Below are 25803 nucleotides of genomic sequence, written 5' to 3' on the forward strand. Positions count from 1 at the left end.
TTGGAAAAGACTCTTTTCCCCCTGAACTTGTAAGTGGTAATTTTTTGATAATAGTCATTTCCTCTTTCAATGCTGAAAATCAGCCTATAGTAGATCGGGCTACGGTCTAAACATGTTTTTACTCACTTTGTGTGTGTGTATATTAGAAAATGACCCATACCATAACACAACTTTACCCCTATTTGTGACAATACAGTGCATAAGAACTAGCGTTTTGTCGTTTCGCTCGCGAAACAATGTCAGAGTGACGCAGAGTATAAAATAAATAATAAAACGTAAGTGAAAGCAACCTACAGTGCGAACGCAAAAGGCATAACACAACTAGTCTGCTTCCTTCCTCTCTCGAAATCAATTCCTTTTATAGATGTAGGCAGAGCCTCTTCAACGCTCTCGTAGTCGAGTCGAGCTCAACCTGCGCGTCAAACGCAACACTTCTGATTGGCCAATCCGGAAAATGTAGACACACGCCACATCTTCACAATGATCCGCTGAGCAGGGTGTTCTTCAGCGTTTCCCTATATTTACTTTTCACTGAATTGACTGGAAATTGAGGTAAGAATCATGGATTAAAATGCATTACCTTTACTCTATGCAACCTGACACCAGGCGCGAGAGAGTGTTTGTTTCCTTCAGCGCTCAGGTGAGATGAGAGGCTACAAAAGACAACCTGAGTGTGTAGGCTACAAATCTCTCAACCTAATAAACTTAAAGAAAGATCAATCATAGGCCTACTTTAAGTTCTAGTTTAAAGATTTGAAATAAATCACATTTATTCATCAAGCTTTTACGTTACTTTACAAAGGCTGTTGGGAAACAAAGCGTATGATCACTTTTCATTTCACTTGACTTGACGTGTGTATTTTTTGTAATGGACGGTAATTACAGATATGGCTTTACATTTTGTGCCTGTATTATGTTTTACGTGTATTGTGCGTGTTTGTCTGCTGCTTAGCAGGAAAAGTGAATTGTATGATAAAAACCGAGACTAATCTTGTGAACAAAAGCAATGGTGCGAGTTTTCAGACTTCCTCTGTGTTCAAATAGATCATGCCACTTCCTGATTTTGTTTATTCAAAACACGCATTTCAACGCACAGTAAGTTCCTACATTTTCACTGTCATAGAGCCAGCCTCCGGTTCAAATCTAGCTTATTCGATGTACGGAGATAACAATTTATTTTGCAATTGCATGGCTGTTTATTGAAATATTTTTTTAGTCTTTGTAACATGTAATAATAAAAATGTAACATGACAATTGCGCGGTTCATTCAAAGTAGGCTATAAGCAATAAAAAGGGTTCCCACTCTTTTAGCCCAATAAATTCCCATAACTTTACATTAACTTTCTAGATATTTGTGATTTGACCATTCTGTGAACTGATTTAAACCTTTCATTGAAATAAGCACGTTTTAAGCAAGCTCTACAAAATAGAAATTGCTGATGTAATAATTTAGTAGATCGACCAAAAATTGTTTTAAACCCCCTTTCTCTTTCACAGGTACATGTTCACATAGGTAATTTGTCTATTTAATGTATTGTTTACATAAAATAATAACGTTTTTTTTGTGGGATACATAGTAATTTATGCTTAACCACTATTTAGAGATTAAGCATATACATTTATTTTTATTCGTTACTCCTTATTATTGTGTTACAAGCAAAGATTATTAAATTACATTTCTGGATATTGGTCATCACACACTAAACACATAAGTGTGGAGGTGCACCGATATAAAAAAATCGGCTATACAATAACCGATTTTTTTTTTATATTTGAAAGCAGATAACCTTTATAATGGCAGATAAATCAAAATCCACGTTTGTATAAAATTGTTGAGAGCCTGATTACAAAAGCAAATGTCTTACTATTAAAAGCCATGTCAAGAACATAATTATAATGTTCTCATGTTAATGTTATGTAGCCTATGACAGACTTGCTCTGCACATGTTGCAATTAACGGTATTTTCTTTTTTTGAAGTGATTTCAATCATATTTTAAGCAGTTCAGAACCATCATGTTGAACAGTGCATATCGACGTGGAGGAAATAATTCATTATTTATCGGTTTTAATGTTATCGAGCCGATAACAATAACATTAAAAAGGAAGATATATTATCGGCCAATACTGATATGGAGGCCGATATATCGTGCATCCCTAAAAAAATAAATAAATAAAAAATAGTGGAAATTAACTTTATTTTAGAGCAGAGCATTACTAGAAACAATATATTAACTATAAAAATGTATCATAGGGACCCTTAATAAATCCACAGAAACTACTTTTTGCATAGTAGCAAATTCTTTCTTGTTTGTTTGTTGTTCATGTATGAATCCATTAGCTCATTTGTTCAATGTCATTGTCCTCCTCCGCGGGAAGTGTTTGTGATGATGTGCAACGCCACTGGTTTTAATTAAGAACATGATCTATAAATACTGACACAGCAGCAACGGACCAAAGCAGAGCAGTGGTCAGCATTAAAACACCAAGACGTGCAGATGTCCAGACTAGGTTATGGCAGATATTAATACTGTATATTAACATCATTTATAAAAGCTTATTATAAACTATATTGCATATATTAACATGATGTGTTACATGTTTTAAGTCAATATTTAAACTTGGCACGTATTCCCCCGGTTCGACAGGCAAGGCTTAAAGGGTTAGTTCACCCAAAAATGACAATTCTGTCAATATTTACTCACCCTCATGTTGTTGCAACCCTGTAAGACCTTCGTTCAACTTCGCAACACAAATTAAGATATTTAAGATATTAAGATCACTCCTGCATACTAGTCCATAGGCTTCTTGAGGGAATGACTTGCTGTCCTCGAAAAGTCATTAAAGACATCGTTAAAACAGTCCAAGTGACTACAGGGGCTCAATCTTAAGTTTATCAAACGACGAGAACACTTTTGTGCGCAAAAAAACAACAAAAATAACGACTTTATTTCAACTATTCGTTTATTTCTCCCTCTGCGCGAGTCAGGTTACTAGTTTAATAGCGTAAGCTTCTGTTATTGTACATCACACGCATCACACACATGACCAGCGTCGGCCAATAGTGAGCCTACGTGTGACGTAGCTTTACGCAATCAAACTACGCTAACTGACTACAGGCCCATGGAGAAGGAAGTGAATAGTTAAAATAAAGTCGTTATTTTTGTTTGTTTTTGCGCACAAAAAGTATTCTCGTCGTTTGATAAAGTTAAAATTGAGCCACTGTAGTCACTTGGACTATTTTAACGATGTCTTTAATGACTTTTCGATGCCAGCAAGAGTCATTCCCTCAAGAAGCCCATGGACTTGTATGCAGGAGCGATCTTAATATCTTAAATATCCTAATTTGTGTTCCGAAAATGAACGAAGGTCTTACGGGGTTGGAACAACATGAGGGTGAGTAAATACTGACAGAATTTTCATTTATGGGTGAACTAACCCTTTAAGCTAGTCTCAGACTTAAATGCATGTTTAAGCTGTCTTAACTGAAAGCAATTTGGACTGGCATATCATAAAATCTGTCAATGCCCATTGTTTTACCTCAAGATGCACACCAGTAATGTTTTTTTGTAAGGCACGTTTATAAAAGCTGCTTAAATGCCCTAATTGAACTAAGGCCTAATCCTGGCTTAGTCTAAGCACTATTTGTGAAACTGAGCCGTTATGTAAAAGGGGAAAAGACCAAAAATGTGTTTGTTCATTGTAATTATTTCCTAAAAGCTAATATTGATGGACTCAGTAGTCTTAAACAGCAGTGTTGCCACCTGCACAGCTCTAAGATGCTGGTCAATGTAAGATGCTGATCAATCGCATCTGTTCTCTGCAAACAGATACATTGTGATGTCTGCTGTTCTGATTGTGCTTCTGGAATTAGCGGAGCATTCCTGTACTGCAGGGTTTGTGTAGTGGCACTTTACATGCCCTTAAGGCATGTGTGACTAACTGAAGCAGTACGCCCTTCAGAAGGAAGCCTTGTCTAGCAAGGTTTTTTTTTTTTTACTACATTTTGATGCAGTGTCGAAAAACAGTCTATATTGTTTCTTTATCTTTTTTTTGCATTGAAGTACATGCAGAAACTGTTTGTTAAATAATGTGTTGAGTGTTTGCATATTTACATGTTTACAGTGAGCTTATACTAACTAGCATTCAGTTTGAGAAGTATTGTGAAGGAGGTTACCCTTTTTTAATGTTGGTTCAATTTCCTGGTTATGCTTTGTGGTAGGACAGGCTCGCTTTATCTGTCTTCACAGTCAAACAAATCAACAGAAAGATGACACCTTTTTGTGGTCGGACTCTCTTTAAAAATGCTTCTGCACATTTTTGCACTGTACTGTAATGGCTGCAACAAATACAGTCACATGGCCAGCCTATTTTCTTTTGCTGTCCTAAGAAGAAAGAAAGAAGCTAGAAGTAAATGTATCTTGTTCTTTTCAGTTTCAAGTATTATTTGGAATTTCAACTTTATTTCTCACAGAATCACATTTGAAATAGTATCCGTTCCCTCAGGTCATGCTGTGGTAAAAGTGCAAAAATGATCTTTAGACACTGTCTAAGAACAACAACATGTGTATTTTTCAGCAGTACATGCGCAGAAATAAAAAAGCACAGGAGAGAACAGAAACACCTGTGCTGTCATGCCAGGGGAAGCGTGTTCTTACAGGCCCGATAGCTACGGCTCACATTAGGTTTCTCGTGTTCCTGCCTGTGGCATTTTTCCATGCTGCTTGTTTTTTTTTTTTTTTTTTTTTTTTGGAAATAGAGAAAAAGAGGTATAGAGAAGTGAATCCAGCGTTTCAGTAGCATGCAGAAGTTATGTTCGTGAGTGGAAGAAGAAAGTGTCATGGCATGTTTGACCTTCTTAACTCGGGGATTTATTTATTTTTGAATGGTTTGTTTCAGTTTTGTCTTTCCATTGAGTCAAATAGTGTCAATTTCATGAATCTTGGATTCGATTTGAAATTGTCTCTTTGTGTTGTTAAAGGGGTGGTTGATTATGATTTCACTTTTTAAACTTTAGTTAGTGCTTAGGCTAATTAATGTTTCTGTTTGAGCAAAAACAACATCTGCAAAGTTACAATGCTCAAAGATCAAAGCAAAGGGAGATATTTACAAATGCAATAGCATGTAACCCTGTAGGCGTCTTACATGCGATTTTATAGATTATCATGACAGAATATGCTAATCAAAGACTTGAAGATAGTTAATACATTCATCAACTAACCATTCAGAAACATCCTGTTGCATTCTACGTTATCACTTCTTTAGTCGGTCCATTTGTCCGATTCCTGCTTGAACATAAAAGACAGAACAGTTTCTTACATTTTAGTGTGTGTCTGCAAGCTGTTGTAGCTCCGCCCTCTTCTTGAATGGGGGCGGGAGCAGCAGCTCATTTGCATTTAAAGGGAACACAAAACAATGCGTTTTTGCTCAATCTCAAAAGGGACAATTTTAACATGCTATAAAAAATTATCTGTGGAGTATTTTGAGTTAAAACTTCACATACACACTCTGGGGACATCAGAGACTTAGAGGTATTACCACCCCTTTAAATTAAACTGATACAATGCAGTTTCTCATTTAACTTGAAAGTTAATAAAAATAACTAAGTATGTTTTAGAATTTATTTTTAGAAAAAGAAAAGAAAAGGTGACCAAAGCATGCACATCACCGGCAAAAAAATGCTCAAGTTGGTTGCTTGACAAAGGAAATAATAAAAAACAGAACACAAGTCTCCAAACAATGCTAACATTTTACAATGGACTCTCGCACAGGCAACTTTCCAAAAGCGTGCTTGAAACATTGCCTGTGTGTGAGTCATACATATCTGTAACATTATTCCTTAAACCCTACATGAATCTTCTGATTCACCAACATAATCTAGCAATTTATAAGTATTTCAGGTTTTGGCGAATTGGTGTCTAATTCGAATTCATACAATCTGCTAACACCCCACTGATGGTTATGTTATTTATGGTTGGGGTTAGAGTTAGAGTACCTACTTTTTTCTTCATACATTTTCGTCCGTCTCACAAACTTGCCACCTTGTAAATAGTTAAGTTTTCTCATGAGATCAGGTTGGACTCATCCTGGAGTTCACAAGGGATTGCAACTGCCTTTCCCTGTGAGATTTAATGCTAAATGTAATCTAGAAATCGAAATAGTAAAGGTGCAAAATAACTGAAAACTGAAGCTGAAAACTCAGTATAAGTGCAAAAATTCACAACAAACTTACTTGGCTGGCAGTTGAGAATTCATTCTTTCTGCATCAGTGTCACTTAATGCTGCTTTGGTGTTTTTTGTAAACCAGAGGTGTTAAACCATCATTTCTGCATCTTATTATCAACCCTAAACAGTGCTAACACAGAAACCTAAAATTCTCGGGACAGCAGCATTTGTCCAAATGTCAATCTTTAACCGTTCTATTTCATCAGAAACAATCTTAAAACAGGGCTTTAAGTGTAAAAACTAAACCTTTAAATCTGGGAAGGTTATTCTAACGTTACATTTTAAGTTGTGATGATTGCTATTGCAGTAATATTTTTTACAGTAGTGGCTAAACAATTTAGGTCATCATCTATAAAGTATATAAACATTTAAAATTAAAGGCTTTTTATACTTTTTTACAAAACTTTTGTACATCGATTTAAAGGAGAACTCATTGAGCTCATTGTTTTGTACATTTGGAGTGCTGTCAGTACAGACAAACAGTGTAAGGCAACACTGATTTTTGTTGTTTTTGTCTGTACTGACAGCACTCCAAATATACAAAAAAAAAAAAAAAAGAGTTCAATGTTAAAATTGACCGGAGTTCTCCTTTAAACCAGCATTTAAAGTTTTGACAAATGTTCCTTTTGAAATTGAAAATTACTTTGTATTTCTTTGAATTTGAATTCCTCTATCTTATATTCAAATTGCAATGCATTTTGATTCAGTTTAGGTTCAGTAATTAATTTAGAATTTACAGTGCATTCTCGATTGGAAATTGTGCATAAGCCTGAATTAAAAGGGTGACAAAACCTGTCATATCTACGAATGTCCACCAGGAGGCAATAAAACCCTTCAATTTCTAGTGTCTGTATACTGATACTGTAACCTTCATATTACAGTCGATATGTAACGTAATAATTTCTGTAGCCTTTTCAAGGTCAAATTAGCTTGACGCATATCTTGATCCCATTTTTAAAGTGAAAACAATATCATCTGTTGGGTCATATTAGCTTTACGTTTAAAGGTCATCATGAGTGTAGTGTATGTGAAAATTCTCTCTGGCAGTTTATTGACACCTCTGAGTGTTTCAGGGAGAATGATGGGGATGAGGGTGGATGTTGTGTCTGCATATGGCTCGTGGGCTGACGGGCTCAGTGTCTCTCACATCCATGATCGCACGGGTGGAACAGAAGAGATTCACAGGCGATGTGGGTTTCATTTTTAGGTTCATGTAAAGTTCAGTTGTGCTCCACACATAAGTTATTTAGAGATTTTATACAGCTTTAGATCTAAATTACAAATCTGCTCTACAGAAATATGGGGCTATAACAAAAAAATCAACAAAAATATTGTCATAAATATTGTTTCAGCAGACAGATTCTTAACCAGTGTGTCATTGCTAATATACAAACGTTTATTTGATCAAATCTGGGTGTCCTGTGGTATTTCGAGGGTCTAAATGAAGGGTGCAGATGTTAGAATTTCCATCATTCGGCGAAAGGAGTGACCGCTATTTCTCACTGACTCGTGCCTGACGCTTCCCAACCCTGTTACAGCTGGCCAACCATGCATGCTTGTGTCCATGTGTAGACTATCTGTCTGTCTGTCCAGGACACGTGCCTGTGTCTCTCTTGCCCTCCTGATGGTAGGAAATCAAGCTCTAGTGGTGGGCTCACACATAATCAGAGCACAGTGCCTTTCTGAACTATTGATTTAGTATTAATAATATTATATAATATTATAATTTATATATTAATAATATTGTATTATTATTTGTAATAAAATATGCATAATGCATGAGTTCAATAAAATACACTCACACACGCATATATATATATATATATATAATTACTAAAATAGTGAGAGAAATGACGACTGTTAGTGTAAATAATTTCATTTGAAATTTAGATTGTGTGTGTACATTTTAAAGACATATATTTATTATTGTTATCTTTATTATCATTTTAATAAGTGGCGGTAATAAAGGTGGTGTTAGTGTTATAAATTTCATGTGTTATTTATATTAATATAATATATAATTCAACTAAAATATAAATAATTTAATAATAAATAGAATATTGAATTGCCATTTGTCATATATTAGATCATATTACATGTATTATTATTATCACAATAAGTGTTATTAATTAAGTTAATATAATGTAAGTTAATTAAGCTTTTAATGAAAGGCACAGCTAAAGGTATGTGTGTATGATTGTTAGCCATGTCTGCCGAGGGCAACCTGCCGCGTATTTGCCCATGTCTTGCTATGCCAGGGTTAATGTTAACCCAGTGTGACGTGGCACGGGTGGAATCTGGGTCAAGAGGAGCGCTATCTGCACTCTCTGCACTCTCTGCACTGCCGCAGCAGACCGGCTCAGACTGCAGAGCCTCCCCTCTCCCACGTGACTTCCCTCCCCACACTCTGTCGGATAAGTGGAGAGTACGGGCGGGGTCATATTCTTCTCTGGTTGGGTGGTAGTAGTAGTAGTAGTAGTAGAAGAGGGAAAAGCACGTGGAGGCACATGCTGCCGAATGCTGCAGTGGGGTGGAAACTGCATTCACACCTATAATCTAAAACACTCTCTCTATCTCTCTCTCTCAGACCAGCAGAAACTGTGACAGCTTCACATTCTTCTAATTGGAATTGAGATTTTACTCATTCTCACTGAGATCATCACCTAATTTAAATTTGGAAGTATGTACTTTGCCCCACTTCAGATGTAGGCATACTAATTTATCATTTAACTCTTAGATGCATGCTGTTTAAATCCATTTTGTAAATAGTTTTGGTAATTTTGGTAAGGAAGAATTTCATTCATGATTTATAAATTAATATTTAACCATGAATTATTATGCATAGATTCTCTCTCTCTCTCTCTCTCTCTCTCTCTCTCTCTCTCTCTCTCTCTCTCTCTCTCTCTCTCTCTCTCTCTCTCTCTCTCTCTCTCTCTCTCTCTCTCTCTCTCTCTATATATATATGAAGAGTTCAGATGCAAAAGCCTCTAAGTGCCATTTGAAATTTTCTTCTAAATTGATCATTTTTATCAAGCTTGTATATTTAAGTAAAGTAATTTCACTTAAATGGCAATGAAGATTACCTATTAATTGTCATTTAAGTGAAATTACTGAACTTAATGTGTTAACTCACTTTTAATCCAACTTAAATGTTCCTCAATATATGAAAGTTCAGATGCAAAAGCCTCTAAATGCTATTTGAAATTTTCTTCTAAAATTATCATTTTTATCAAGCTTGTATATTTAAGTTCAGTAATTTCACTTAAATGGCAATGAAGATTACCTATTAATTGTCATTTAAGTGAAATTACTGAACTTAAATATACAAGCTTGATAAAAATGGTAATTTTAGAATAAAATTTCAAATGGCATTTAGAGGCTTTTGCATCTGAACTCTTCATATATATATAATTGATATATATTTATATTCATTATCATAATAAATGTTAGCCTTATTCATTTATTTATTTATTTCATCTAGCAGTTCATAAAAGCTTTGCAGGAACACCCTACACCGTAATACCCTTATTGTAGTAAAAAGTTTTGCTTTAATAGTTTGTTCAACTCTAATTTGAATGTATCTTATGCAGAACTTAATTAAATGACATTTGTAAACATTTAAGAAAGCTTTGCGAGGTTTACTTTATCAAACTGTTCCACTTGTGTCCAAATTAGTTTTTGAGTCACGTGTCTCTTTTCCTAGTGCCGCACTCATGATTCATTTATTCAAGTCCTGTTGAGTACTCCTGTGCTCCGCTCCTATTGGCTGTCGGCACATTTTGTGTTGAAAAAATATTTTAGGCTCCATGGAAACAGCAGAATGTTCGGTCTCTCTCCTTGGCCAATAGGATTGCAGGTTGTGTATGTTGTAGTCAAATGAGTAACCTCAGTTTGGTACCATCCCTCCCCATTCTGAGGGGTGTAAAGCTGACAGGGGGGGCTTAGGAGGTTCAAGACAGCAGTGCTTATATAGCCCTTTGGTTGCTTAAATCCGAAATTGCATGTGAACATGAGTATGCCAAGATATAAAGACAGCACACCCCCGCTCACACTGCAGCATGTGCTGTAGGTCAGTGAGACATTCTAGCAACCCATTTACCTATTTTCAAGGCAGTTTGTTTAGAGGACAAGGAAAGTTTCCTTCCCGTTTGAACACAAAAGTCTGTCCTTGGGCTATGAATGTGTTGACATGCTGTTCAACTCTAAGGGCTATCCGTTCCTCTTGAAGATCCTCTGTTGGTTTTTCGTGATGTTATTTAATCTGTTATGCTCAGTGACTCGCTGTGGGAGCGCTGACTCCTGCGCTGAGCGGATGAATAAGAATGAGAGGGCACTCTTTTCAGGGAACATATTCTTACAATGATTTAGCTCTGAGCTCATAGGGAGGGGTACTTCAGAGTGTCAATTTTGTAATATAGAGACCCTTTGACTGCTAGAGGGCGACATGATCCTGCAGTAGAGTCCACCCATGCGTGCTGCAGTCTTACTGCATTCTCAGCAGCATGTGTCCTTTCACCTGCAGGAACTAGGGTGTGTGTACAGGAGGGGAATGTAGCAGCATTTGGGTCTTTCCTGGTTTCTGCACTGCCCCGAGCAGATGTTCCCTGTCACGCTCATATGTATGTGTCCAGATGTTGCTGTTGAAAGCACAGGTGTCACAGTTCTTGATGCGAATTGAGTCAACCTGAATGTGTTGTATTTGAAAGAAAATAAAAGGGTGTATACACCTTGATTGACATTCAAAGTGCCACGAGCAAAAATTGTAATTTGCATTTATTCATTTAGTTGACGCTTTTATCCAAAGCGCCTTACAATTGATAAATATGTCAGAGGTCGCACGCCTCTGGAGCAAAGTGTCTAGGGGTTAAGTGTCTTGCTCAGGGACACATTGGTGTCTCACAGTGGATTCAAACCCGGGTCTCTCACACCAAAGGCATGTGTCTTATCCACTGCGCCATCACCAATTCTGAAGGTTCTGTTCACTTTTTCCTTTCTCCTTCTCTTTTAGGTGTCTGACAGGTCGGGATGGGGAATCTGATCAAGGTTCTCACGCGGGATATTGAGAACAATACAGGGAACTTTTTCCTGGACTTTGAAAGTAAGTGAATAGCTTCACAAGTAGGGCTGCACGATATGTCGTTTTAGCATCGATGTCTCTATGTGTGCATCAGCTTTTGTCACATCCTAGGGTGTTTGATGTCAAAGATAAGGATTGTATTAGATAAGTACAGACCAAGCACCACGGAATGGTTCGAAATGCACATGATTCTATTATAGAGCGCAAGTTTATCATTTAGAGGTGTTTTAGGTCCTGTCAGTTTAAACATTAAAGCTATTTTAAACCATATGAGCCGAGAAGGCGTGAAAGAGAACTCCATTTGGAACCCGCACACTGTTTCCTATGTCTTCACACACTGAGCAGCACAGACAGAACGTCTGCTTGTGCTTGAACGGACACATACACGCAAAATTGTATGTCTTTTTTGTCTTATGTGAACGTAAATAATTGAGGAAAAAATGGATGCTTATCATCATTTTGGATCCGTGCATTCTGTCTTAAAGTGACAGCAGCAACGATATACAAAAAGAAAATCACTTTTGTAGCATTAAGAAAGATTAATTATATTTCATTTATACAGTGATAAAGATGCAGTGTTATTTTACATTTTGATTATTCAATTTCTGTACCTGAATGCTTTTAGACTTGCTTGAAAAACATAAAGCACAGTTGATTAAATTTTAATCTTTGTGCTATTTTATTTATTTAGATTCACTCCCTAAAAAATCACCCCAATCCACTCCAAGAATCATTCTTTGGAAAGAATGATTCATTCTTTCCAAATACACTGTAAAAAAATATTTTCATGATTTGTAATCACAACATTTCTTCTTTTGTCAAATCAACTTAAATCATTTATGTAGATAACATAATATTTTGAGTTTGAGTGATTAAATCAATCTCCTTCATTGTATTAACTCAATTTTTCAATTTCAATGAACTTAAAATTTTTAAGACAAGGGGTTACTTATTTTTTTTAAGTTAAACCAACAATTTTTGCTCAACAAGTGTAGGGCGATTCAAGACATCTGGTTAAACTATTATTGCAATAATAGACAAAATATTGCAATGTCAGTTTTTTCAAGTATCGTGCAGCCCTAATCAGAAGTTACAACCTGTATATTACCTAAAGTCAAGGGCTGGGCGATAAATATTGTAATAACAATAATTGCTGTTATAAATAACAGTATTAATATTTATCATAAATAATTAATAATTATTTGATTATTATAATGATTAATAATAAAGGATTCATAATTATTAATATTACTAGTTACTATTTGCTTATTAGAATAACTGTACTTAAATATTTATTTTAAAAAGAAAATATATTTTAAAATAATGACTATAACCAATTGATATGATAAAAATGACGATTGCAGTTCCAGCCACGATTCTGAGCTGATCTCTTCTCTGCAGATGCCAAGCCCACAGAAGCCGAGAGGAGAGTATGGGAGGAGGTCAACGGGGTGCTAACAGAGGCTGTGATTGTACTACAGGAACTGCAGTCATATAGCGGAGCTGGTGAAGCCATCAGACAGGTGAGTACATCTAGAGTCCACTGCAGGTCCTTCTGACATCAGCCTGTGCTCTGTCTTGCTATTCATGACACAAACTCCTTTTATTTCTGTTGTCAGTAATGTCGTCCCCAGTTGTGATTTAAGTGTGCGCGTGTTGTGTCCTCAGGCCATACAGCATCCCAATGATGAGCGTGTGCAGGAGGGAGCGTGGGCCGCTGTGGTCCCACTGGTTGGCAAACTAAAGAAGTTTTATGAGTTCTCACTTAAACTGGGTATGTCATTTTTTTTCTCTTTTCTTTAATGTGCACAGCACACAAAACTATATATAATAACACGTACAGTTATTTTTACCTAGAGGCTCAGGTGATAAATGAGAGGTCATTTTTAATGTGTGCCACAATTCCTCACAAGTGTGTGGTCCACTGACCCATTTACCATGTACTGTAGAATTTGAATCTGCTTTGGAGTGTTTCGATTTTCAGTGAGACTTGATTCATCACTATGAACAAACATGTACCAGTGCACATACATGTCAGGTGCCGACAATAGTGAGATTATCATTACTAAACTGTCCTTTCGTCAGCTCATATGCTCCTTCACAAGCAAGCCTTTCTTGATTAGAGAAAATCCCTTACTGTCATATAGCTAGAAGTAAGTAATAAAATAAATATAGGGACTGTGTGACATAATAATTAAGCAATGTCACATGTGCAAAACTGCTGTTATACAGAATATGAGCAGTCTGTGGACTCGTACCCATAGCTGAATCAAAGCTCTTTGGTGATTCATGCTCTTTGGTCAAGGCCAGTTTCTTTCACCACATCTAGCAAAAACTCAGCTCTCATCATCCCTGACAGACAGCATACACCACACATCTACCGTATCATTAGTGACAAATACATTACCCTGGAAAGAAATACATTCTCTTCAAAAGTTTGGGGTTGGTAAGAATTTATTTAAAAGAAGTCTCTTTATATGCTCAGAAATGCCGTAAAACCGGTAATATTGAAATACGATTACTATTTAAAATAGCTATTTTCTATATGAGTCCCTAAAGGGATGGTGAAAAAGGAGAGCAAAAAATAGACAAGAAGAAAAAACAACATTGCAATGATTTTGCGAGATAGCAAAAATATTTCGCAAGTGAATGCAACTCGTCTGGAAAATGAGTATTACACGCCACTGATGTATTATACATATATAGAAATATTTTGTTGTATAATCTTGTATGTCTCAAAGCATCTGCTATGCTCCTTGAATGAATGTGATTGCTTTCACTTTTGTGTCTGTCTGTGGGTTTAAATGATTTCAGATGGAGGGTCTGTTGTTTAGAAATAGGTCATGACCTAATTAAACATGACATAGCCCTTAATCAAACATTAACACTTGCCAATGACTGCTCTCTGGAGGAGAGGCTTGGGTGAAACATCGAAGGGCAGACTGTGCCCTTGTTCAAATTTTGGAGACCATAACCTAGTATGCACACCTTTATTCAGCATAGTTCTGTTTCTTCTGTCTCTTGTAGAAGACTCTCTTCAGGGCCTGCTGGAGTTCCTCACAAGCTCACGCTGCAGCCCAACTCAGCATCTGGAGCAGGAGCAGGCGCTAGCACGGCAGTTCGCAGAGATTTTGCATTTCACCCTGCGCTTCGATGAGCTGAAGGTAACCAGGCAACCTCTGGTCACAAGCACTCTGCACTTTTCTTCCAGTCTAATCCTCCATGGAATTATCTCTTACTAACCTGGCTTGGAAAACAACTGCGAAATCACAACAATTGGGTATAATAAAAGGATGTGGAGCAAAGGTGTAAGGGGCAAAGACCCTGGATTTTTATTGAAAATCCAGCATCCTGTCTCATCTTCTCAGCCACCTAAAATCTGCAGTTAATTGACCATTAAAAATCTGTAAATTATATTTATACGTATTCATTTATTAGACTTAAAAATGAGAAACATCACAAGTAGTGATTATGCAATCTCTCTTCAAACTGTACCCTTGAAAATGGATCAAATGGAAATAGCAACAAATGTTTTCTTCCATATTATTAAATGTGATGCGATCTGTTAATTATATGTTTATTACAATGTAATTATATATTTATTACAGTGTAATTATGAAAATTGTACAATGTAATTGTTTATTACAATGTAATTATATGTTAGTGTTATTTTACATTTATTACAGTGTTTTTATACATTTGTTACATTATTTTTGAAAAAGTATCAATTCACTTGAAAAAGTAGTGATTCTTTTTTGAAAAAGTAGCAATTGTTTTTGGAAAAAGTAATGATTCACTTTTGAAAAAGTATTGATTCTTTATAAAAAGTATCATAGTGAAAAAGTAGCAATTTTTGAAATAAGTAGCGATTAAATGCATAAATGTAAATGTAAAAAAGTATCGATTCAATTTCAATAAAGTATCGTAGCGATTCTTTTTTTTTGAAAAAAGTAGCGATTCACTTTTGAAAAAGTAGCGATTCACTTTTGAAAAAGTAACGATTCACTTTTGAAAAAATAGCGATTGTTTTTTGGAAAAAGTAACGATTCACTTTTGAAAAAGTAACAATTAATTTTTGAAAAAGTATCAATTCTTTTTTGAAAAAGTTGTGATTCTTTTTAAAAAAGTAGCAATTCATTTTTGAAAAAGTATCGATTTAACTGAATCTCTAAGTCAGCTGCTCTGTTTAATTCTGAATTATATTTTTCTGGTGAGCTTAATATTATCGTTTTCGATAATATTAATATTATCGAGTTTAGGCTCCTGTGTAATAGTAGCAACCTATTCAGCAACTCAAACGTACCAAACCAACAATTACTGAAAACACTCAAAAACTTATTTTGCACGGGCATTGCACTAGTTTGCACTAGAACTAGTAAAATTACAAACCACACAAAGTATAGTGTTATAAAATTATATTACAAAATATATTATGAAAACCTTTACTAGATTTACGATGTTGATAACTATGGAAACACATCTTTTTTTCAGTTATTGAAAAGGGTCCATTATTAATAAAGAAAAAGGGTGGAGAGACTTGGTCCTTTGCATCGCTTGTTGATTGGCATGAATGAATACATACTTTCAAGGCCAGGGTTTAAGTGGACTAAATGATTCTGATATCTCTGATATACGAATCTGATATACGTCAGCAGAGTCAAGTCTGACGTTTTCTCCGGAAGATCGCGTTATGACATTTTGATTAAAGATTGCATGGTCAATTCTTCTCTTTCTCTTTTACACACAAATTTAACTTACATGGACAACCATTCGCAAAATCTATAACGTGCATTTCAGGTGAATTTTCATTTCATGCCAACGGTTAGGTTAAAGTTATGTTAAAGTATCATACCGTAAAGCTGCTTTATTTTTTGAACCACAAAAGTCAATTTTCTACTATATCACACATAATCCAATTGCTCTAGAGAACGTGGATGACAGAATTGATTTGTAAGCCACTGAATTCTGTATCCAATTAGTTAACTTAATTTGCATGTAAGTGATTCAGCTAATTAATTGAACTATTGGAACAGAAAGTCCAGTTGCAACCAATGACAAACCCATATTAATGGAAACCCATGTGCAGTTGCTTTCAAAGGTGTGACTAGATTATTGAACTGATAACGTCTGTCACTAGACCCAGCACTGAATGAAATGGCCATATGTTCATTGGATTTTGAAATTGTTCACTTGAATTTATAGTCACTGTAAAATGAAAAATGCATGAATGCGGTGTTTACATGTTTCCAATTCCCATATTCAGCAGAAATACAATTTTCAGCTGCCAGTTCTGCATTTAAATGCTCATCTGCTCTCTCACCAGATGACCAACCCCGCCATCCAGAATGACTTCAGCTACTACAGAAGGACCTTAAGTCGCATGCGTATCATCAACCAAACAGTGAGTAAACCTGCTCTGAATGTAAATATGCCTCATTATCAGACGGCTTATGTTTTAGTAATGCCCTGTTCCCCCGTGTCCCAGGGGTTAATGGGAGCTCTTCTGTTCTCTAATGGTCTGGATCATTAGGTGGCAGAACGGCACGAGATCCTGACTCAGGGATACATGAGATATCGCATTCATCTCGTTCTTTCCATCTTTTCCTGGTTTTTATTTTGTCCGTCTTCCTCTCGTATGGCTGCTTTTATCTTTTAGCTGACACAAGGCTTCAGTGCGTTTGGTTGACGTTGAGATGGTAACGTGCGCTAACGACTTGAGTCTCATTAGAGTGTGCAGTATCATCAGGGAGCGGCTCAGCAGGGGTTGACAGAGGATCGTTGACCTTGCCTCGCCAATTAAAAGCACTCTCTGTGAGGAATAATTACGACAGTCGCTTTCATCTCATGAAACATGAGCTCGGCTGGGGAAGAGCACGTATTAGGAATTCTGGACATGTCTGCAGTCTGTGGATTTAAGCAGGATTTACATTCACTTTTTAGCATACAGTAATGAATGAAATGTTTCAAGTCAGCTAAAATGCTTTTTCAGCACACCAGAATGCCCAATTTCCACATCCATTTCCATGATTAACTACTTAAGTAAAGCTGAGCAAGGAAAAGCGCATCCATAACCTCCAAAAAGCCCATTGCCTTAACTGACCCCTTTAGTTTAAATCTTCAAAAGTATGGATTTTTCACATGTAGATGCTGACAAAACTCATGTGTTTTCTTTCTGCAGGCAGAAGAGCATAATGAGGTTGACAACGAACTGGCCAATCGCATGTCTCTCTTTTACGCCAATGCCACGCCCATGCTGAAAACGTTAAGCGATGCCACGACTAAATTTGTATCAAAGGTAGGTGGTTGTAAAACTGTTGAAGTTTGATTATAACATGCCTTACACAACCACGCAAATGGATGTAAACTAGATAGACAAACAAGTCCAGATGCTCATGAATACATTCTACTTAATTAGTCTCAGAAAATGCATAATATACTTCAGTAACACATCTATACAAGAATGTTTCTTATTCACTTTCACTTACAAATCACTGTTTTCTCATTACAAACCAGCATAACCAACACATTTCGCTCTCTCTCTCTCTGATCAGCATGCAGAACTACCCGTAGAGAACACAACAGATTGTCTGAGCACAATGGCAAGTGTGTGTAAAGTCATGTTAGAGACACCGTAAGTTAAAACAATTCTGTTTAATCTTTGTGCTTTTGTTTCTTCTGTAGCAGGCTGTAAGTTAACTTTGTAATTCATCCTCTGTGTGTGTATGTTTGTGTGTGTAAAATGATCAGGGAGTACCGCACTCGTTTTGCCAGTGAGGACACAGTGTTATTCTGTCTGCGCGTGATGGTGGGGGTGATCATCCTATACGACTATGTCCATCCAGCTGGAGCTTTTGTAAAGTCCTCCAAAATCGATGTAGGATTTTAGTCAAATGTGTTTCATTTAAATATTTTTATTTAATTATGCTGATTGATTCATTTGTTCAGTCCAACTTTTTTAAATCTGATTTTAGATTTGTAAATAGTTTAATTGGGGCTGTCAATTTAACACAATGTTAAACATGTTCAAAATTTTAGTACTTTCTCATTAAATGCAAAATGTATTAACTAACATTAACAATTAACAATGAGCAATACAATTGTTTCAGTATTTATTCATATTTGTTGCCATTAGTTAATAAAAATACAACTGTTCATTGTTTGTTCATGTTAGTTCACAGTGCATTAACTAATGTTAACAAATACAACTTTTAATTTGAATAATGTATTAGCAAATGTTGAATTGAACATTTAACTAAGGTTAATAAATGCTGTGGAAATATTGTTCATTCAACATGGACAAACCTTATTGTTACCAACTAAATTAATCTGCTAAATAGACCACCCTAATTAAAAGTAAACTATATAAAATTACAAAACCTGATTTAAAAAACAAGTACATAATGTGATTGTGTTTTTTTTATTTTTATGAAACAGATGAAAGGATGCATTAAGGTTCTGCGATATCAGCCGCCCAACAGTGTGGAGGGGCTTCTCAATGCTCTCAGGTCTGTGAGCTTTACTCTTAAAAAAAAAAAAAGCTTATAGCTTTATACCTTATAACATCACATAAGTGTTGATTAGGGTTGGGTATCGAGAATCGAGTATCGATTGGAACCGGGACTAACTTTTCGTTTTTCCCGGAATCGTTTAAAAGTTAAAATTTCGATTCCTAGTTTCGATATTCACAGTCTGCCGAGTGGAAGAAGAAACAGCTGAACAACACCAACGAAGAGCATAACCGCGTGAGTCGAACATGAGTAGCTTACATCGGTGGTCCAAAGTGTGGCTTCACTTTTCTAAAAATAACGAAATCTCGGCAAAATGCAAAATTTGTGACAAAAGGAGTATTTTTACAGAAGGAGTATTTCCTTCAGAAAGACCATTCGTTAGCAACGTTAGCTAAATTTTTTGACCCTGCCTCTTAAAAGAATCGAAATCGAGAATCGTTAGGAACCAGAATCGAAACAAGGAATCGGAATCAGAATCGTTCAAATTCAAACGATACCCAACCCTAGTGTTGATGGACATCCATATAAGTCTCTGATTCTGTTGAAAAGATGATGTGGTAAGATTTTCAGTGCATTTAAATGTTCTCGCTTGACTCTCACAGGTATACAACAAAACATTTGAACGATGAGACTACCTCCAAGCAAATCAAAAACATGTTACAAGCTTGACTGTGTCTGCCAAAAGTATTACTTCTCCAATACATCGGATGAGACGCTTCATCAGTTTGAGTAATACGAAGAGAATAGCCATGTATCTTGTGGCAGCTACTGTTATCAGTCTAATTTTACTGTTGTGTTTTTTTTTACTTTTACTGTTAGACTTAAAGTCAAATGTGGCCTTTAGATTTCAAACACGCTTCTTTGTTGTGTGGCCGTCCAACAAAGATGAGCTTAGTTCAGTCCCTTCCCATATTTTCTCCGGTTAACTGAGTGCCCAGACATTTCGCTTTTTTTAACGACATAATTTACTGTGATTTTTATTAACATGACTCTTTTGAACTGAATAAATCTATTTTAACCAAATGAACTGTGAATGCCTGACAGCAGGGCTCCTTTGAAACGGGACATTGAAATCACACTGTACTCTCACCACTTTACAATGTACAAAATAATTAGCTATAAACCCACATCCTTTTGCCCTACTGAGTTCAGGATTATTCATCTCCCCTGGCAGTCTACTCCAGCACGTCATTATATTATAACATACAATCCAGATGGTTTTCCTGTGTTTTTTGGCTTTCTCTTTTGAGAAAGTGTGCTTAACATTCAGCCCTTGTTATGAGTAAGCATCTCTTGAACTTTCTCCCAAAAACCAAAACCAGAATGTTCAGAAATTCCAGGTTATCCATTTTATGGTCAGCTGACTCAGCTGGATTAATCAGAATGAGGAAAAAGAATGCGATTCCCACATCATCCAGCCCAGAAAGTGGGAGTTTGTTTTATAGAAGTATGAGTAATACATTCCCCGCTCTAACACTCTGCGGAGTATTTGATCCTGCCCCCTCTGGGAACGCGCTCCATCTGCACGGGATACGCCTCCCAGTTTGTATTACCATCCTATCCGTGACCTCTACCGTGTTTTTCTCTCACGCATGGACTCGCGCACACGGTTTCCTCCTGTTTGTCTGGCTGCTCAGCGTGTGTCATCAACAGGCTTATCATTTCCCCACTGTGGAGTGTGTGATTCTTGCCCCCGTAGTCCTCTCTCCTAGTCGGAAGCACACTGTTTTTTTTAAATGGGTTTCCTGATGAGCTTGGACACTTTTCCCAGGAGGCTGTGTGGGGCCAAATTCTTGTCTATTCACTGCTTCTGTGTGTTCTGTGAGAAGGGCAACGTCTGATGACTTCCTGCCAATAACACTGTGTGTGCGATCCAAAATTCCAGAGCACTACCTCACCATATGGGTGCTGTAATGTAGAGAAAACACCATATGTTCATTAGATTTCCCACTGTGGCCTAAAGTCTGTCTTCAAGTAAAGTTACTAAAGACAAGCACAAAAAGACAAAGAAAAGTACTGTAAATGCTAGTTTAAGAGGTCACATGATATGATGGTTTTGATAAATGCACATCCGTAGGATTTATCTAAATTCTGAACCTATTGAACCCACTTAATCGGACAACACTTAAATATTCGTTTTTATCCATTTCAATTATTCCATTAACAAAAAAATTGAACTGAATCAAAACTTAAAGGAGTAGTTCACTTTAAAGATGTCCATGTCATTCTTTCTCCAGTCGAAAAGAAATTTAGGTTTTTGATGAAAACATTCCAGGATTTTCTCCATATAATGGACTTCATTGGGAACCAAACGGTTCAAGGTCCAAATGAGAGTATCAGTGCAGCTTCAAAGGGCTTTAAACGACACCAGACAATGAATAAGGGTCTTATCTAGGACCCTTCATGTCATGACTCGAAAAAAGATCATCGTTCATTTTGATGAATGAGTTTGAACAGGAGAGTCACAAACGCTCATCACAGAACAGAGCAAGGTGAGCATTTGTGCTTATAATACTTAAACTTTTTTATTTATTTTTTAAATGACTGATCGTTTCACTAGATAAGACCCTTATTCATCGTCTGGTGTCGTTTAAAGCCCTTTGAAGCTGCACTGAAACTCTCATTTGGACCTTGAACCAGTTGGTTCCCATTGAAGTCCATTATATGGAGAAAATCCTGGAATGTTTTCATCAACCTTAATTTCTTTTCCACTGAAGAAAGAAAGACATGGACATCTTGAATGACATGGGGGTGAGTAAAATATCAGCAAAAGATTTTTTTTAAAGTGAACTACTCCTTTAAATGACACTGACAACAATAATGAAGATCGCTTGTCAACACCATTTTTTCAATATAAGGAAATTAACTGTTATATTAACTATGTAAGTGCAAGTAAAAATTGAATCATAGTATAATATCATCAACCAATAATAATTTATTTATAATAATTCCTATGAATTATTATAACAGTTTAGTTCAATAAAATAAAAGTTTATATTAATTAAATAATAACAACTATTAAGATTATTTACCATTAAACATTTCTAATGTCTAAGGTTTCTGAACTTAAATGGGTGAAAGAAGATGAAACTGAGGAATGTTTGACCTAAAATTCATCTGAATCTTATTACATGTAGAAGTGAAACAATCCAATTTTGGAACAGAAATGGGAAAATGATGCTGGAAACTAATGCCGCTGTAATGTTTGGACTGAGTAACTCAGTGGGATCTGAGAACACGAGGAGGACTGCTGGATTTGGTTTATATACTCCTACATCCTGTTATCGGAAGCATTCTTTTGGACTTATCTTTGCTGTGCAGAGACAGTAACAAAGTACATTTACTTGAGTACTGTACATAAGTACCCTTTTTGAGTATCTTGAGTATTATTTCTTTTTCTGGAAACGCTTTACTTTAACTTCACTACATTTGAAAGACAAATGTTGTACTTTTTACTCCACTACATTTCCGTCAAGGTCCTTGAGTTGAAAGTAGTAATGATTTTAGTAGCAGGGGTTGCACTTTGGTTGGAAATGAAAGTGAGATGTCAGACCTGACTGATGTTGGTTTCTGACGTTAACCCATTTTCAACCATCAACATCTGTCCAACGTTGGAGAGTAACGCCAATCTGACATTGGATTCTGACAGCAACCTGATTTTCATTTTCCTCGTTGGGTTTGGTTTTTAAAATGCAAATTGTGTCATTGTTTTGGAGCACACTAGCTTATAGATAACAGTAAGGCTAACATATTCATACTGAAACGAAAGCCAAAAAACTTTAAATAGGACACTATTTGAGGGAACAGCTATTTGGGTGTCTGAAACCATTGTGGACGTTATTGAGTGCACTTATTCAATCCCACATTCAATCCCACTACTGGAACTGTGTTCTAGAAATAAATTTGATGTGAGAGTAGGCAGGCATAGATTCAGAGGTATAAGGTACTGGTAGTATTAATATACTAAACAATGCAAATGACCTTTACTTTTGATTGGGGTTACGTACTTTTAAACAAGAGTACTTCTGTACTTTTACTTAACCCCCTCAGACCTGAATTATGTTTCAAGTTTCTGAAAAATATAAAAGTACATTTTCCCAGCTCATGAGGTTTCTATAAATGAAAACAAATGAAAAAAAAAAAATATATATATATATATATAATTGCTTTCATTGTGATTTTTTTGTCCATTCCAATAAACATCAGGTCAAAATTTCCTAAAAATGTACCAACCTGAAATAAATTAATAAACATAAAATTTGTTGGTCTATACTTTAAGCTTTTTCTCAAGGTCAAAAAAATTCCAGCAGTATACCATTTCAACTATAATTTTGAGGTTTTTGTTTTACAGATTGCACATTGTTTGTAACAAACTAAATATATTCGAATCAATCAATCTGCTCATATTAGAGTCATTTTCTGTGTGCATCTTTCTTTTTTTAGAACAAAAACAAATGTGCAATATAAAGGAAAAACCTTACGATTAAAGTTGTAATGTTACAATGTTCAAGTTTATTCATAACAAAATAAACCTAGGAATCAATCAATACATTCATGTTAGAGCCATTTCCTGTGTGCTTGTATGTTTGTTTTGTTTTTTGGTGCGAAAAATAAGTTTCTCCAATCTTCTTGAAACTCTGGATTCTGATAGAGGGCCATGAGACTTAGACCTGAGAGCAAAAATGGAGGCTCTAGACCCTTCCAGAGCTGAGATATTGAGATTTTTATAATGGCATAATGCTACGTGGGATCTCAATATCTCATCTCTAGAAGGGTCTAGAGCCTCCATTTTTGCACTCAGGTCTAAGTCTCATGGCCCTCTATCAGAATCCAGAGTTTCAAGACGATCAGAGAAACTCAAAATTTTGACCCCCCCCCCAAAAAAAACGTAAGGGGTAACACTGTCGTTTTTTTGGGGGGGGGTCGAAATTTTGAGTTTCTCTGATCTTTTTGAAACTCTGGATTCTGATAGAGGGCCATGGGACTTAGATCTGAGTGCAAAAATGGAGGCTCTAGACCCTTCCAGAGCTGAGATATTGAGATCCCACGTAGCATTTATGCCATTATAAAAATAGTGGGTTCGTGGACGGTGGAATTATGGGATGGCGCTTGGTGCTACGGACTAAGGGCCCCAGCTAAGTGCAGTAAAATAGTTTTTTTTTTTTTTTCATGAAGGAAACTTTAATTAAAATTTACAAAAAATACAAATAAAAGTAACCATCACAAACAAATGCATATACAAGTCAACACATGAAACAAAGCTTTATTCAAACTGCAAGCATGTATTTACAGGTGCTGAAAACCACATCCTACTGCAAGCGCTTCACAATCTGAGGCAATAAGGGCAGATGGAGCGATAGAGGTTCTCGTAAGGGCAGGTGGAGAGATGGAGGGACTCATAAGGGCAGATGGAGAGATGGAGGGTCTCATCCATGGGACCACTTCCAGGATTCAGCTCTGGGCTCCTCATCCTCAGTGCTCACACCAGTCTGCAGACATTTCCGATCCTACAAAAATGCACAAACATTACACAAAAGCAGTCATTTTAACAGCACAATGTCATTTGATTTATGTATTAAAAATAACCTTACTTTATATTTGAAAAAATTCCCTAAAACCTTTTTTTCCCCCAACAAATGCTGTCACCATCTTTCCTTGCAGGTCCTGCTCCACCACAAAAGCTCTGCACTCTGCAGCAAATGCACAAAAATCAGGAATCAGAAAAGTGTTGTAATTTCTCCATTTGAAATTACAATCATTCAAATAAACTACAACTTAAGATTTAATAGATGTTGTATCCATTTCTGTAGTACACTCACTCAAATCCTTTGATGACATGATTCAGCATCATGAGTCTCTCTCCACTGGATAAACACACGTGTGTTATCACAACTATACAATATTGTCTAACTCCTTTATACCTTCAACAGTTAAAATGTTTACTCTATAGTAGTTTAACACATACGAGTTAAACACAAGGAACCGTGTTTACTTACATTTGAAAACCTGTGCCGCTGATCTCCGCGATGTTGATAGTGACGTATCCTCTCGCGTGGTCTCCTGGGATAGATGAGTACCATCGGAGAAGCACTCAAATATCTGGGCGAAAGCAGGAGATCATCCGGGAACTTCTCGCCTACCCTTTTATGAATACTGATTTTCGAACGTACAGCTTCTTTTACGTCCTGTTTTCGCCTTCTATATAATAGGAAAGTGGGGATAGTCGAATGCACTATCGTCCAAATCCCGCAATAATTAGTATGTCAACCAGGTAATTCTCGCCTACTCTTATATGAATACTGATGATTCGAACATACTTTTTTGCTCGGCTACTCTTTTCCCCTACTATATAGTAGGGAAGTTTGCGATTCCGAACGCAGCCAATATCTCAGCTCGGGAAGGGTCTAGAGCCTCCATTTTTGCACTCAGGTCTAAGACCAATGGCCCTCTATCAGAATCCAGAGTTCCAAGACGATCAGAGAAATTAAAAATTTCGACCCCCCCCAAAAAAAACGTAAGGGGTAACACTGTCGTTTTTTTTTCGGGTCGAAATTTTGAGTTTTGATATCTCGGCTCTGGAAGGGTCTAGAGCCTCCATTTTTGCACTCAGGTCAAAGTCTCACAGCCCTCTCTCATAATCCAGAGTTTTGAAAAGATTGGAGAAACTTAATTTTCGCCCGAAAATGAAAAAAAACAAAAGGGGTAACACTGCCGTTTTTTTTTTCGGGTCTAAATTTTGAGTTTTGATATCTCAGCTCTGGAAGGGTCTAGAGCCTCCATTTTTGCACTCAAGTCAAAGTCTCACAGCCCTCTATCATAATCCAGAGTTTTGAGAAGATTGGAGAAACGTAATTTTTCGCCCAAAAATGAAAAAAAAAACGAAAGGGGTAACACTGTCGTTTTTTTTTCGGGTCGAAATTTTGAGTTTTGATATCTCAGCTCTGGAAGGGTCTAGAGCCTCCATTTTTGCACTCAAGTCAAAGTCTCACGGCCCT

At 36.4% G+C, this 25803-nt stretch overlaps 1 protein-coding gene and 1 long non-coding RNA gene across 2 annotated transcripts; one reads left to right on the forward strand and one right to left on the reverse strand.

Moving 5' to 3' along the window:
* Nucleotides 1-414: 414 nt before the first annotated feature.
* cyriba (CYFIP related Rac1 interactor Ba) lies at nucleotides 415-19831 on the forward strand. The gene is made up of 11 exons (XM_039675398.2): nucleotides 415-552; nucleotides 11232-11321; nucleotides 12702-12823; nucleotides 12969-13074; nucleotides 14328-14464; nucleotides 16624-16701; nucleotides 17479-17595; nucleotides 17852-17931; nucleotides 18048-18174; nucleotides 18735-18805; nucleotides 19411-19831. The coding sequence occupies exons 2-11, from the start codon at nucleotides 11249-11251 to the stop codon at nucleotides 19475-19477; spliced, it is 978 nt and encodes a 325-aa protein (XP_039531332.1). The 5' UTR covers nucleotides 415-552; nucleotides 11232-11248; the 3' UTR covers nucleotides 19478-19831.
* A 4614-nt stretch (nucleotides 19832-24445) lies between these two features.
* Nucleotides 24446-24734, reverse strand: LOC148981455 (uncharacterized). The gene is made up of 2 exons (XR_016168626.1): nucleotides 24628-24734; nucleotides 24446-24498 (listed from the first exon to the last, which is right to left on the reverse strand). It is a non-coding gene; the product is annotated as an uncharacterized LOC148981455 (long non-coding RNA).
* Nucleotides 24735-25803: the final 1069 nt, after the last annotated feature.

Source organism: Pimephales promelas, chromosome 5 (genome assembly GCF_988280905.1).
Source record: "Pimephales promelas chromosome 5, fPimPro1.hap1.1, whole genome shotgun sequence".
Taxonomy (NCBI): domain Eukaryota; kingdom Metazoa; phylum Chordata; class Actinopteri; order Cypriniformes; family Leuciscidae; genus Pimephales; species Pimephales promelas.